We start from the raw sequence: 15350 nt of genomic DNA on the forward strand, positions 1-15350 counted from the left end.
CCTTCCTTCCTTCCTTCCTTCCTTCCTTCCTTCCTTCCTTCCTTCTCAGTGCTGGGATTTGCACTCAGGACCTGGGTGCTGTCTCTTAGTTTTTTTCACTCAAGGGTAGTATTCTGCCACTTGAGCTACAGCTCCACTTCTGATTTTTTGCTGGTTAATTGAAGATAAGAGTCTCATAGACTTTTGTGCCCTGGGTTTTGAACTAGGATCCTCATATCTCACCCTCTTGAGTAGCTAGGATTATAGGCATGAGCCACCAATGTCTGCTCTCTTATTTTCTTATGTCCTGCCATGCTTTTCATCTTATTCTCTTGCTTTCTTACATGGAGGGAGGTGAAACATGGTTATTTCTTTGGGAAAAAAGAGTTTGAACTTTAAATACTTGGAATGTGCTATCATAGAAATTTTTTCTGGTAATAAGGTCAAGTCAGATTTCAGGAGAAATGTTATACTGCTTGTGATTTGAAAACATTCTTAAAGAAAGTAGGGCAGGAGAATAATGTTTTACTGCAAACCTCTGCAAACAAATCTCCCTCACTCATTTCTGGGACTGTCAAAGATTCACTATTTCCCACGCTACAGCAATTTGGGTTCCAGCCTCTTTTCTGAGGTTTCTGATGACTGCAAAATGTTACTACTATGTGCTTGTGGTGTGAAGCCACATCCTGGAGAAGTCAAGTCAAACATCTGTTATACTGAAGTCCAGGGAAAGAAACCAAGACAGCTTCCCTGGTGGGGGTAGGTTGGAACATGGCCAGAAAGCGGCTTCCAAATTTCATTCTTCTGCAAAAGGGCCCTTGTCGAAACATCTCTTTCCTCTCTCTTGACCAGCTGTGCAATGGGGTCCAACTTCCTGACAAGCTGTGCAATCTGTACCACTTCCAACTCATCTCCATTACCTGTCTGAAGAAGAGGTGGCAGTAGAATCTCTGATGCTCTTCAGCAAAATGACTCTTTCTTGGCCAGTCATTCAGTCTGCTTTATTTAATCTTTACTGAAAACATACTGGCACTATATGTTCAATCACAAAATAAAGTGATGAGATTAAAGAATATTTACTGCAAGAGGCACAGCCTGGCAGGATTGCAATTCAAAGTCAGCTCTGGTAAAGTATTAGTGAGCATCTATCTTAACAAGTTAGCTGGGTGTGGTGGTGTATGCTTGCCATTCCAACTACAGTAGAAGTGCATATAGGAGGATGGTAGTCCAGGCTGGCCTGGAGATTCTAATCCCCCCTACAAAAAAACAACAAAAGCCAAAAAGATGGGGTATATATCTCTGAATGATGAGTATGCTGAAAGTGTAAGCAAATAAAGGAATATAAAATAAAAGGAAGGTATTGAAGGGATGAATGATACAGATCAAGATTCATTGCTTTATTAAATGGCAAAAAATTCAGTACATAACCTAAAAGTTAAGAAAAGTGAGGGAAAGGGTAAGGTAGGAGGGGTGAGTGAGAATGTTTAAAGGGGTGACATTGATCAAGAGGCACTGTCTTCATAAACTACTGTTTGAACAGCTACTTAGAGAAAATAAAAATATAGTGGAAAAAATAAAGGGGTGAGTCAAATGCAGGTGGTTCATGTCTGTAATCCTAGTTATTCAGGAGGCTGAGATCTGAGGATCAAGATTCAAAGCCACCCTGGGCAGGAAAGCCAGTGAAACTCTTCTCTCCAATTTGCCACTAAAAAGCCAGAAGTGGAGGTGTGACTCCAGTGATAGCCCAAAAGCCTTGAGGGAAAAAGTCAAGTGAGAGATCAAGGTCCTGAGTTCAAGCTCCAGTACTGGTATACACACACACACACACACACACACACACACACACAGCCTGATAAAATAACATAAATACAAGAATAATGGTAAAGGACAAAAACCTGCTAAGGGTAGCACCTGAGGAGAATTAGGAGATCCATTTTAAAAGGAAAGAGTCTTTCTACTTTATACTCTTATAAACCTTTCAAATGTTATACCTTACAGATATGCAAATTAACATCATCACTGATAAGGGCAGCACAGTTGTGGCAGATCTCCGGAGATGAGTGGTTCACAGTAAGTACTGGGAAAGCAAGGAAAAGACATCCATAAAATAATCTTCAATGAAAGAGATTTTTTTTTGAAATAGTGGATATAAAAAAAAGTTGTATTCCTATATGGAAATATTAAATAATCAACAGAGGTACTTTTGGAGCTTGAATTTGTGGCATTTTCCTTTTTAACTTATACAATTATATATATATATATGTATATATATATGTATGTGTGTGTATGTATATACTATAAATGTATATATACACATACATGGAACTATATAATGTATATACACATATCTCCATATACTGCATAATGACATTTTGTTCAATGACAGATCACATATAGACCATATACTATGACAGTGATTCTCTATTAGCCTTTGTGTATCTGTGACCAAATAACTGATAGAAATAACTTGCGGTTTGTTTGGCTTCTCAGTTTCAGACATGTCAATCCATCATGATGGAGAGGATGTGGTAAAGCAGAGATGCTGGCATCATGGTGGCCAGGAAACAGAGAAATGGATTATAAGAAAGTGGGGAGGGCAAGATCTAGCCTCCAAGGACACATAAAAGTAAAAATGGCAGTGACCTACCTTCTCCAATTAGGCCTACTACTTTAATCACCTCCCAATAATGTAATCGGACTATAAACTCATCAAGAAATTGACATTCATTAGATGAGAGCCCTTGTGATCTAGGTATCTCTGAAAACTCAGAACTGTTCTTTATTAATTTTGCAGGGATTTCTCAATTCAATCAGTTGGCAATTAAGATTCACCATCACAAATCCACACTTTTTCAACTTGACACCCAATCACATTTGCTTATACCATACCTTTCCACCTCTGGCTCTCAAAGACTCATGGGCTATCTTTTAAAAAAATTATTATTTTTGTTGTTTTTAAAATTTTTTTAAGCACAAATACCTTTTAATATTCGCAATGATAATCATCATTATCTTAATCTACATTGCTTATGGACGCTATGACCTTTAACAATAAACTATTCTTTCACTAATCAGGTGATATATACATTTCTTTCCTTTTGTTTAGGATCAGCTGTTCCCTCTTTGTCTCTCATTCACTCCTTCCCATCACTATTCATGGGCCATCTTGTAATGCTAAATAAAACTAATCCCCTTTCACGAGTCTCCAAAGTCTTAGCAGTTCCAACTTCGTTCAAAAGTTCAAATTTACATCTCCTTTGAGACTCAAGGCAAACTCGTATGTATGAGCCCCAGATTAGCTAACACCTAGTTTTTCTGAATTCCCTCTGCACAACTTAATTCTCCTTTCCCAACAGTAATTAGACTTGCTTAATTCAATGCCACTCTTTCTCAACACACTGAAAACTCTATGAGGGTAGGGACCACATCTGCATTGTTCTCATTAACTCCACAGTCTTGAAGAGGAGTCTTTCCAATGCATTTGATGAATTGACTTTATTGCAAAAGATAAACTTGAAGCAATTTGACTTTGTCTTCTAACCTCAAACTTTTGTACTCTTGACACATGCATTTCCTTTTATTTCTCAAGGCTCTTCCTGTCATAAAATACACAATAAATACTCTTAGTTGATTATTTAGCCAGAAAATCTTAATGGCCTTGAGCCTAAATCCTGGTCAGTTTTATTCCACACTGAATAAAAATGTTTAATTGCTCTACTGGTTTATACATTGAATGTCCAAGTAAGATTTCTGAAGACTGAAAACATGAGCCAGCAAACACATCCACAGGAAGTTTTTTCTAGGACAATGATGTACTTTCAGATCACCTCCACATCATCTCCAGATTCTAACTCTCTTTGTTATACATAAATGCTTAAATTTCTTAGTTTTAGTACTGTGTAGGTGTCAAGGTGGAATTGCAAGTCCCTGTGGTGAGGGGGTTAGGCTTGGGGTACAGAGTTCAGCCTCACAAAATTGCTTCCAGTCCACCTATCTTTCAAAGCAAGTGTAAACATGTTTTCAGACCTCCATGAAATCTGAGGCTAAGACGAATACAGAAACAATGTGAGCCTTGGGGTAGGGGCTGAACAACTCTTGAGTCAGAGATTTTCAGAGAATCAGCCGAATGGGCTGTGAGCATAGAGCATCTGATGATGCTTGGCAGGCTCCTTCTCCTAAGCTCTTTTTATAAACTCCAGACACACAATGTACTGGGGCTAGGCTTGCCTGTATGTTGCTAAAACATGAATATGTAAGAGAAAGTAGTCTAAGGTGGTGAATGGATTCACAAAACCATCAAGGAGGGTCACCCCTCCTCATTGTCCCATCACTGTCCATTAACCCTCTGTACCTGGTGGTCCAAAATGGTGGTGATAATCCAGCAATCTTATCCATGCTGGTAATGGATAAGTAATGACACATACTAATGGTATATATTTGTAGGGGTTCAATGGTAACATGAATACATTACATAGTGAACAATTCAGGATAAATAACATATCCACTTGGCATGTTTATCATTCATTGTGGTGAAAATACTTAAAATTCTTTCTTCTGGTTCTTTTGGCTTATACAATGAATGGTTGTGAACAGTAGTCATTCCATTGTGCAATTGGAACAGTAGTCCTCATTCCTCCTCTCTATTTGTAGTACCCATTGACCAGCCTATCACCAGCTTTTTCTCTCTACCTCCACCCATTCATCTGTGATAATCAATATGATATCAATAACATGTAGTCAACATTTTCAAGATTCAATATGTAAGTTCAAATTGTATTTGTGTGTGCAACTTATTTTGCTTAGCATGATGTTTTCAGTTCAATCCATGTAGTCGTGAATGATAAAGTTTCATCCTTTTTAACAAATTGCTTAATGGTATTCCATTGTATGTGTGTGTGTGTGTGTGTAGTATTCTTTATTCATCCCCTGTGGGATATTTAGGTTGATTCCAGATTTTAGTTATTGTGAATTATATTGCAATAAACGGGAGTGTGTAGATATCTCTTCCACACACTGATTTCATTTCCTTTGGATGTATGCCCAGGAATGGGGTTGCTAGACTTTAAGTCTTTTTTTTTTTATAAGAATTTCCCAAGAATATCACATGTTTCTTCTTATGCTCATTAACCAAATTTTGTCACATGGCCATTCATATTGTAAGAAAGAAGGAGAAATATGGCTTTTGTTTGGATGGGCCATGAACCCACTTGAGAGTCAGAGTTTCCATTATTGGAGAGTAGAGTAGAGAGGGAAGAAACAAACAGTATCTGCTACAGAAAGTTATTTTTTTAAGAGCAAAAACTTTTGAATCACCAGTCCTAAATCAGTTTTTACTTAGTAGCTAGAAGGTCTAAGCCAAACCTTTTAATCTCTTTTAATACATTGTCTGTAAGGTTGGCATGATACCACATGAGATCAAATGAGAGTCACAGTAATGGTCACTAATACAATTGTCCCTACACAAGAATCTTTGCCTTTGCTTTCCTATTCAAATAAGGAGCATCATTTTTCATTCCTACTTGTTTTACTTCCAAACCAGAGGATGAGTGAGTCTAATTACAACCCGTACAGCTGGGTGCATGATGCACCCAAAGAGGACAAAGTAACTGATGCTTCTGCAGCTTTTAGGCTGCCAAACTCAAGGATGAGGTGAGAGTTGAAGGGAAGCATTTGTACTTTGGAAACATGAGAGGAACAGCTTTGGGGAGATCGCTCCTGCTCAGATCCACAGCTAAGGGAGAAATATCAGGTCCTGGCTCCTCATCTCCATGAGCTGAGATGATCCTTTGGACTCTGGTTCTCTAATCATTTGTCTAGAGAATTCTCAATGTCATCCCTTCTCTGAAGAGCCATCTGGGCTTATATGGAAAGATGGAGAGGTGGAGTGGTAACTCAGTTTTGGTTTCATTCTGGATAAATATTCTCTGGTACTTTCTGGCACTGTGAGGCCATATGGGCTGTGAACAAGAGTCAGCCTCTGTCCTGAAGGTTGTCACCATCTGTGGAGAGCCAGGCAAGGAGCAAGCACAGGAGATGACACATACGCTCCCATTGCTTTACCCCTCCCAGCATAATTCTGATGGCACATTTGACCTGTGATTTCTTAAGGCTGATGGAATGTGGGAAGACAAGAAGGAGCTGGTTCTGAGCATGGCAGTTGAGTGACTTTGTCTCCATTGCTTGTGTTTTTGCTATTCCCTGAGAAGATCTTCTCCCAGGATGTTTACTTGTTCAAGAGGAATGAGGGACACATGGAGTAGACTACCTATAACTTGTAGCCAGGCTTAACTCAGCCTGATCTAAGTTAGCCAACCTCCATAGATTTTTTTTCCCTTCAGGTACTAGGACTTAACTCAGGACTGGGTGCTGTTTGCTGTTTTTTTTTTTCACTGTTTTTCTCAAGGTTGGTGTTCTGCCATTTGAACCACATTTCCACTCTGGCTTTTTGTGTTTAATTGGAGATAAGAGTCTCAATGGATTTCCTGCCTGAGCCGGCTTCAGACAGAGGTCCTCAGATCTTAGCCTTTGGAATAGCTAGGATTTGGAGTAGCCATGGACTTGAGAGTGAGAGGAAATAATTGTCTTATGCCAAATAATTTGGGGACGATTTCTTATGCTGAATTGTTGTGGCAATGGTTAGCTGATAGAATCACCAATGAGAGAAGGATAATGATGGGGCATTGGCTTACGTATCCCCAGAATATCAAAATTCAAGGATTCTGGAGGTTCTTACACAAAATAGCACAGTAAACAGCATGGTGGTACATACCTGTAATCCTAGCTACTCTGGAGGTGGAGAAAGGAAGATCTCAAGTTTGAGCTTAGCCTGAGCAAACAACAGAAACAGCAAAAGGACTAAAGGTGTGGCTGGAGAAGTAGAGCACTTCCTTAGTATGCTTTCAGCTTTGGGTTCAATATCCAATTCCTCAATAAAAAATAAGAAAAGGTGTGGTATTTGTTTATAACCTAAGCACATCCTCCTATAAACTTGAAACTGTTTCTAGATAATTTATACTATCTGAATCATTGGAAATACGGGGCAAATAGTTGTTATATTGCTTTGTTAGGGAATAATGACAAGTAGATAGAATAAGAAAGGCTTGCTTTCCCAGTCAGGTTTTCTGACTTTAGTAGCAAAAATGTTGGAGATTCAGAAGGTAAAACATGTCCTGTGCAGGTGTGGGAGTGGGAGGGAAAAGGAAGAGGATGAAGAAGGGAATCTATGGCCAAAATACTTTATGTATATGTGTGAAAATGGAAAAAAAATAAAGCTTTCTGAGACTCATTTGGGATGGGGGGAAGTGGGAAGGAGAGTGATGGAAGGCATGATCAAGGTCTGATCAAGTTAGATTGTATGCATAAATGGACATTTCAAAATTAAACCCTTGTACAATGAATTGATGCCAAGAAAAAAATAAACAAAACAAAACGAAATCCCCCAAAAGTAGTAGTCTTGGAAAACAGCTCTCTAAGTTGTAACCCCATGCTCTAGCTTAGTCTATTCTGTAGGAAAGAGAAGTGGTGAGAAATTCCCTGTGTCCAGTCCTTGATGGATTGATGTCAGGAACATCTACTAGAACTGTGAACTGCAACCTTCTAGCCCTTGAGGCCCTCAGATCCTGCCCCAGACATCCTGACTGACTGCTGCTTCCCACTGGTGCTTTGCCTCTGTCTCATTCCTCCCTTTCAGAGTCCTGCACTTCTCATGCCGAAGGCTGAATCTGTAAAAGAAACAAAATTGCCTCTTTCTAAAACTTGCTTTTTCTGCTGGACTTTAGAGAAGTATTCACATGATTTTTAGGCAACTGATCTGTAGAAACAATGCACAGTGTCTACAACCAGTTACATGTTAGTCACTCGGAGAAAACCAAATTATACTGATTTGGGGGCTCTTCCTCTAGATTTAATTGGCATGAGCATTGGGTAATTTTTGAAAGCTTCCAGGTGATTCTTAGCACCTGGTGTCCAAATGGGAAGTTACCAAGAACAACCTGGTTGAATGAGAATGGATGCAACTGTCTCCTAACTCAACATGCGTTAGACAACTACATTTATGGATATCACATCCTGGCTACTTTCAAGAGGCAGAAGGACAATCAGCTCTGTGAGCTGTTTCATGTGCTTCCCTAGCATTATGGTAGAAATACGTATTAGGCTGTGCTTCTAAATACAAAGATTTAGTTAATGAGCTGTGTTTTCCTGAAGGTTTTCCATTCTAGGTTTTACTTGAAGTATTTCTTCTTCTTTGACCTCCAGATCACCTATCCCATCCATTTCATTTCTAATGAGTTCTGGGTTGGTAAATAAGCTGACATTGGTCCTCAAGGGCATCAGCTTGCACTTTGCAGAAGTGCCGAGTGCAGATAGAATACTTACCAGGATACAAGTGTTTCCCTTTTGATAAACAATGTGATCCAATATAAGGAAACATTTGGTAGCTTCTTAAAGAATGCCGACACACTCAGGGATGAGTTCTTTAGGTTGCATTTGACTACTTTTGTGCTAACTTGGAGGGATGTTATTGCAGTCATAACCCATTGCTGAACCTCTAATGAAAGAAAAGAGTTCTTAAGAAGGTTGCTGAGGAAGCTGATGGGTGAGCAGCCAACACCCTGGAACATAATGTTCGGTAACCTAGAGAAGATGTGTGCCTCTTATTCGGGATCTTGAGAACTCTCTATAGTACACATAGCTAGAATGGAATGTCCTTTTTGAAGGAATGAATAGATGCCTAGTTAAATCTGTTAATTAGCATAAGTATAGGGAGATGTCCTAGAAAAAAAGAAGAAAATTCTATGGTATTCTTGAACCACTTTTCAGGGACCTTCTGAAAAATCACCCACACTGGTCCAGGATCAGTGGAAGAAAGAGCTTTTGCGACTACACATTTTAGTAACATAGGCTGTCCCAGATATCTGAAGGAAGTTCCAAAAGCTGGAGGCAGATCTTTAGACACCATTGCTAATCTTGGTAGACGAAGCCTTGACAGTCTCTAACAACAGAGATAGAGCAGATCAGGCCAAGAAGAATAGGAAACTATAATGACACAGGTTTTGGATACCGTAATTGGACTACCACACGTTAGGGTAACAAGGCTCCAGAGTATCTATAGCCAGTTTCCAATGGAGGTAGGTCATGTGGGTCAGAACAGGTGTGTTGATTCCTGGAAAGAAGGGCAGAGCCTGGAGCAACAACTATCGCATTCCACATGGAACTCAAGCTTACCCTAGAAGGCATAGTCACTGTGCCAAAAGAAAATCACTATCACATCAGCAGAGCCTTGGTTAACCTTTGGTGTGGCAGGTAGTAAAACAGAATTTTATTGGACACTGAGTTTGTCTTCTCTGTCCTGACTCAACCTGTTGACCTCTTTACTCCTCATATATGAACTTTCTTGTATAGTTAAACAAAGTGCCTCTATTTCTCTACATGAAATACAGGTTTTTTGTACAGCTAGTATCCAACAGGTCTAATAGTGTTCCTTGATAGTCCTGATTTTAAACTCCTACACTTTCCTGATGACCCATTAAAATACAACCCAAGCCTGAAATTGATTGTTAAAGGGATTTCTTGGACATGGATTCATTAGACAATGCAGTCCCTGTGTCCACTAAAGAAACCCAAATGGGGAGTACTGGCCAGGTCCCTTGGCCCATTGTTTTTTAAGCATGTCTCAGGTACATTCTTCTCCATTCAGAGTCACAATACTTGTTCACCTTCTAACGATGTGATCCTGACCCATAGGAACCAATTTTGGATAAAGAGTTGAGAGCACCACCATTAAGGAATGAGACTTGCTTCCAATATGTGGATGATTCATTGATTGCTAGCACCATTCATCAAGCCTCAGAGGACTGTACTTTGGGATTTCCAGACTTGCTAAACTAGTTGTCATGCAAGGTTTCTAGCCTACACCCTCAGGAAAGGAATCTGGCCTATAAGTCACTAGAATAGGGAGCAAGATTTCAATGCCTCCCAGTCAGTGTTCTTGATAAACAGAAAAGAGTTATAGATGATAGAGACCTTCCTCTGAGTTACCGTGTTCAATGAAGATGAATGGCATTGTGACTAAGAGAACCAGTGAAGAACGTATGGACCGCTGGGAGGGAGAGGCGGTGACATTGTACACAGGGAGCTAGGGATAAATGTTATCAACAGAGCCAGTGGTGTGTGAGCACAGATCTTGGGAAGCTGGCGCTGAAGCAGCAGTCTCAGCTGAGGTACCGGGGAGGCTGAGGGACATTTCTGAGTAGATGGAAACTGAGGCTATGGATCTGCAGGTTTGCCTGATGAAAGTCATTTGTTTCAGTTATAGCTAACATAGATAAGCTTTCTTCTTTGCTTCCCTGAGGAGTGTGTGGGGAACTTCCCCAGTGTGCTGACCCTATCTTCTTATGCTTGAGCATAAGGCTCAGTAGAATTGCCTGCCCTTTCATGACTTCTGTCTTTAATTGAACAAAAGGAGCCAAGGCTGAGGAAGCACAGTAACTTCCTATGAGACAAGATCACACATCATTGGAAAGCTAACAGGTAACAAAGAATTAGAACCAGCTACATTGGCAATGATGTACTCATATTTTTGAATATTTTCCATTTGCGTTTGATTGAGTACAGCTGTAGCATTGGATAGAGGGCTGACTGAAGAGAAAGCTCTCTGATAAGTGAGACATGAGGACATTTGGGTTTTTAATGATTCATTCCTTCAAGAAATGGCAATTGGAGATGGAACTGTAATAAAATGAAGTGGGGTTTTCACAGTAAAAGACAGAATCACTTAAAAAAATGTAGTATTGGGATGGAAAGGTGGAAAGGAGAAGATGTCACTAAGAGATTGCCATGTGAGCCAAGATCTGGATGTGGTGGGCTTGGACAGTGGCCTTAACTGAGGGACAGAGGGACCTGAGGTACAGTTCTAGAATATTCCAGTTGGAAACCTAGGATATGGAACTCCTAATCTAGGTAGATCTGCAGATACTTCAGGAGTTTGACTTGGGACATGATCAAGAAATAGAACCATACAGAAAAAAATACAGAAGTCTTGCATTTTCTTACTTAAAAAAAATGGAGGCAGGCCAGGCAGTGGTGGCTCACGCCTATAATCCTAGTTACTCAGGAGGCTGAGATCTGAGGAGCACAGTTCAAAGCCAGCCTGGGCAGAAAAGTCTTTGAGAATCTTATTTCCAATCAACCAACCAAAGGCCAGAAGTCAAGCTGTGACTCAAGTGGTAGAGCTTTCGCCTTGAGCTTAAGAGTGCAGGGACAGTGGTCAGGCCCAGAGTTCAAGTCCCACAACTGACAAAAAAAAATGGAGGTGAGAATGTTTCCATGATTAGGGACAGCTTCAAGATTTGAACTCTGGGATCATCTTCAAGGTCTTCTCTGTTTGGGAGTTCATGACTTCTAGTGACTGTTTTGATTTTTCCTCTAGGCGACAGGGCCCTGGACCCCAGATCTCTACTTCCAGTATTTTCCAGAAGCTGTTGGAAACAATGTTCATCTTGTATATATTGATAGTGTGTGTTTCTGCCTTGACCACTCAGCCAGAGGAACAAGCAGGTAAGAAGCAAACCCCCTTCAGCTGGAAAAGAGCTAGTCTGGAGCTTCTCTGGGGGAAGTTTCCTCATAGTGTTTCATTATTTTATCAAAAACCAAGGTACAAAATATTCATGCTTCAGTGAGTACCAAAAGCTGCTCCTTGATGATTTCATTTGCTCAAGCCCTGGGTGGGTCAGTCCTACCAAGGAACAAATCCACGATATGTCTAATTCACTCTTTAAAAAAATAGTACCTTTGACTCAGGAGGCTGAGATCTGAGGATCACAGTTCAAAGCCAGCCTGGGCAGAACAGTATGTGAGACACTTACCTCCAGTTAACCACAGAAAACAGGAAGTGGCACAGTGGCTCAAAGAAATAGAGTGCTAGCCTTGAGCAAAGAGCTCAGGGACAGTGCCCAAGCCCTGAGTTCAAGCCCCACAAATGACAAAAACAAGTACCTTTGAATTGAACCATATAATTTGTCTGAGGGCTGTTTTGAATGTCAGCCAATGAAAAATAAAACCAAATTAAAAAAGAGTGATTGTCACCATGTGAAACTGATTCTTTTCACTAAAACTTGGTATTGGTAAGTAATTCTTGGCTTGCTATTCCTGAAGTCATGGTAATGGACATGTAGCATTTTCGGCCAAGTTATGTGATCCTCTGCCAGTGCCAGCTTCGGTCTGGGATGGGGGAAGTTTTGTGATTTAAAGGGCTGGGACCTAAAGCCTGCATCTCTCTGTGGTTTCCCCATTCAGTGGCTTCGACACTCTGCCAATTTCATGGTAAACATTATAAAGCAGAATACAGGCTGGAAGGGGAACCTGTGGTTCTGAAGTGTCCCCTGGTACAGTCTCAGTTAGAGGCAAATGCCAGCTCCCACATCCTCCTGACCTGGCGTAAAAACAACTCTGCCCAGCTGGTCCCAAGAAAAGAACCAAGGATGTGGGTTGGGGATGGTGCTCTCTGGCTTCTGCCTGCCTTGAGAGAGGACTCTGACACCTACATCTGCACAGTCAGGTAAGCCCCTCTGGGTCAGGGCTGGGGTAGCTCTGTACCTGGCACAATGGATTTCTGTGTGTGTTTCACTGACAGTCTGGATTTCCAAGTACCCAGGTGAAAAGCCATATTGTGTTCTTGCTGCCCCTGGAATACCTGTCACTGGATGTTTTATAGTTCCCTCTTCACTTTGAATTCATTTGGTCTTTGCCTCCATGTCACCTCTTTGGGGAGGACTTTCCTAGCCATATCAGCAGACACAGCATTCTTACTACTCTGATGTTATTTTTCTTTATCATATTTTCCCATCTGATGCCCTTCCCTCTCTGTATTTCTCTCTCTCCCTGTCCGTGTTTAACATTTGGTAAGCCATTGGGCAGGAACTTAGTTTATTTTCTTCATGATCAATCCACATGGTAGTGAAATAAGAAACAGATGTGGAATCCTGAATAGAATTTTAGAGTTGCGTGGGGGTCTTAGGAATAATTAAATCACACTGCCTATTTTATGGATAAGAGACCCAAAGTTGGTTACAGAATTTCCCCAGGTAGGGAGTACATGGTAGAGCTGACCCTAGAGGCCATGATTCCTGACTAGTTTTCCCCACTTTTTGTCTTGTTGCTTTTGGAAAAAAAATATAGCAAAATACATATGACAAAATTTTACCTTAACTCTGTGTGTGTGTGTGTGTGTGTGTGTGTGTGTATGTGTGTGCGCATGCGCGTGCTCTGGTACTGGGGTTTGAACTTCGGGCCTCATGCTTGCTAAGCATTTTTGCTCAAGGCTGCTGCTCTACCACTTGAGCCACACTTCCATTTTTGTCTTTTTGCTTGTAAATTGGAGTGTCTAGGATTTAGTTGCTTGGGCTGGCTTTGAATTGAGATCCTGAGATTTCAGCCTCCTGAGAAGGTAAGATTACAAGCAGGTGCTATTGATGGCTCCCTTAGCTATTTTTAAGTGTATGGCTCAGGACCATTAAGTTTATTGGCACTGCTGTGTGATCATCTCCAGAAGGCTTTCATCCTTCCATACTGAAGTTCTGGACCCACTGAACAACAGCTCTCCTTTGTGTCTATGAACTTGACTACTATTTCTGACACCATGAACATTAGTATTCTATATATCTTGTATCAATAGACTCACAGGCTTGTTTTTCTGTGACTATTTTATTGACAGCATGACATGATGTCTTAAAGATTCATCCATATCATAGTGTGGGTCAGAATTTCCTTCCTTTACAATGCTGAGAATTAAGACTCAGAATTTCATCCACAAATACAAGGGTTGGTTCTGTCTTTTTTTTTTTTTTGCTGGTCCTGGAGCTTGAACTCATGGCCTGGGCACTGTCCTTGAGCCTCTCTGTGCTCAAAGCTAGCACAGTGCCACTTCTGGCTTTTTCTGTGTATGTGGTACTGAGGTATTGAACCCAGGGCTTCATGCATGCTAGGCAAGCACTCTACCACCAAGCCACATTCCCAGCCCCTGATTCTGTCTTTTAAATCTTGTGAATAGGCCAATATGAAAATGAGTGTGCAAATATGACCTTAAATTCCTGCATCCAGTTTATTCATTTATTTAGTTTTTTTTGACATATTTCTGGAAAAGAAGATGCTAGATCCTTTAGCACTTGTAAGTTTGATTTTCTTTCCTTCCTTCCTTTCTTCCTTCCTTTCTTTTCTTTCTTTCCTTCCTTTCTTTCTTTCTTTCCTTCTTTCTCTTTCTTTCTTTCTTTCTTTCTTTCTTTCTTTCTTTCTTTCTTTCTTTCTTTCTTTCTTTCTCTCTCTCTCTCTCTCTCTCTTTCTTTTTTGAGGAACTGCCATACTGTTTTCCACATTGATGCATCATTTTACATTCCTAATGCCTATTTTCATTTTCTACTTTTTACAGCAGTTTCTAAGGGTATGAAATGGTATCTCATTGTGGTTTTGAATGGAATATTCCTAGTGATTAGTGATGCTGAGAATTTTTTAATATACTATTAGGCCATTTGTCTTTCTTCTTTGGAGACCCATATATTCAAGTCCTTTGCAACCCTCCCCACCACTTCCTTTTTATTCTGTGTCAGCCCTTGGGCTTGAACTTCTGAGCCGGAATCCTGGATGCTGTCCCTGAGTTTTATTTTATTTTTTTATTTCTCAAGGTTACCACTCTACCACTTGAGTCATAACTCCATTTCTGGTATTTTGGTGCTTAATTGAATATAAGAATCTTTCCTGCTCAGGTTGGCTTCAAACCACAATCCACAGATCTCAGACTCCTGAGTAGCTAGGATTACAGGTGTGAGCCACCTGTATCTGGCTCCTTTGTCCATTTAAAAATTGTATTTTTGTTGACTTGTCAGAGTTCTGAATATCAACCCCTTATCGAATATGTGACTTGCAAATATTTTCTTCCATTCTGTGATTCCTCATTCATTCTGTTGATAGTGTCTTTTGATATACAAAAGATTTCAGTTTTGACTAATTTTAATTGATCTGTTTTGTTTATATTGCCTGTGCTTTTGGCATCAAGAATATCTGCCCTAATGACTCATGATTCCCTAGAAATTCCCTTCTAGGGATTTTATAGTTTTAGTCCTTTAATATGGGGCTTTGAAAAGTTTTCAGTTATTTTTTTGGGGGGTACAGTGTAATGAAAGTTTTAACTTCATGTGAAAGTTTCACATAAAACCCCTCCAACCCCCCCTAGAAATAACCACTTGTGGAAATCCTAACATACTGACAGACATTTATTTATGTGTGGGAAGTTTACCTGGCTGATTTTTCAGACTCTCAATTGCTCAATGCTGGGCTTCAAAGTCGAATGAAAATGACCAGAGGTTGCCGTAGTACTCTGG

General features: G+C 40.3%; 1 protein-coding gene across 4 annotated transcripts in view; it reads left to right on the forward strand.

The window, feature by feature from the left end:
* The window catches only part of Il1r2 (interleukin 1 receptor, type II), a 43030-nt gene that overhangs the window by 8550 nt on the left and 19130 nt on the right, over positions 1-15350 (forward strand). For 2 of the 4 annotated variants that reach the window (XM_013019762.1, XM_013019763.1), the window contains exons 2-4: positions 1978-2049; positions 11408-11535; positions 12274-12535. In XM_013019762.1, the coding sequence (XP_012875216.1) occupies positions 2036-2049; positions 11408-11535; positions 12274-12535 (404 nt within the window). In that variant the 5' untranslated portion in view covers positions 1978-2035. Of the gene's footprint in view, positions 1-1977; positions 2050-6364; positions 6383-10445; positions 10510-11407; positions 11536-12273; positions 12536-15350 lie in introns of those variants that run through there. The other 2 variants (XM_013019765.1, XM_013019764.1) reach the window with 2 other exon arrangements.

Source organism: Dipodomys ordii, unplaced genomic scaffold, assembly GCF_000151885.1.
Source record: "Dipodomys ordii isolate 6190 unplaced genomic scaffold, Dord_2.0 Scaffold47, whole genome shotgun sequence".
NCBI classification, from domain to species: domain Eukaryota; kingdom Metazoa; phylum Chordata; class Mammalia; order Rodentia; family Heteromyidae; genus Dipodomys; species Dipodomys ordii.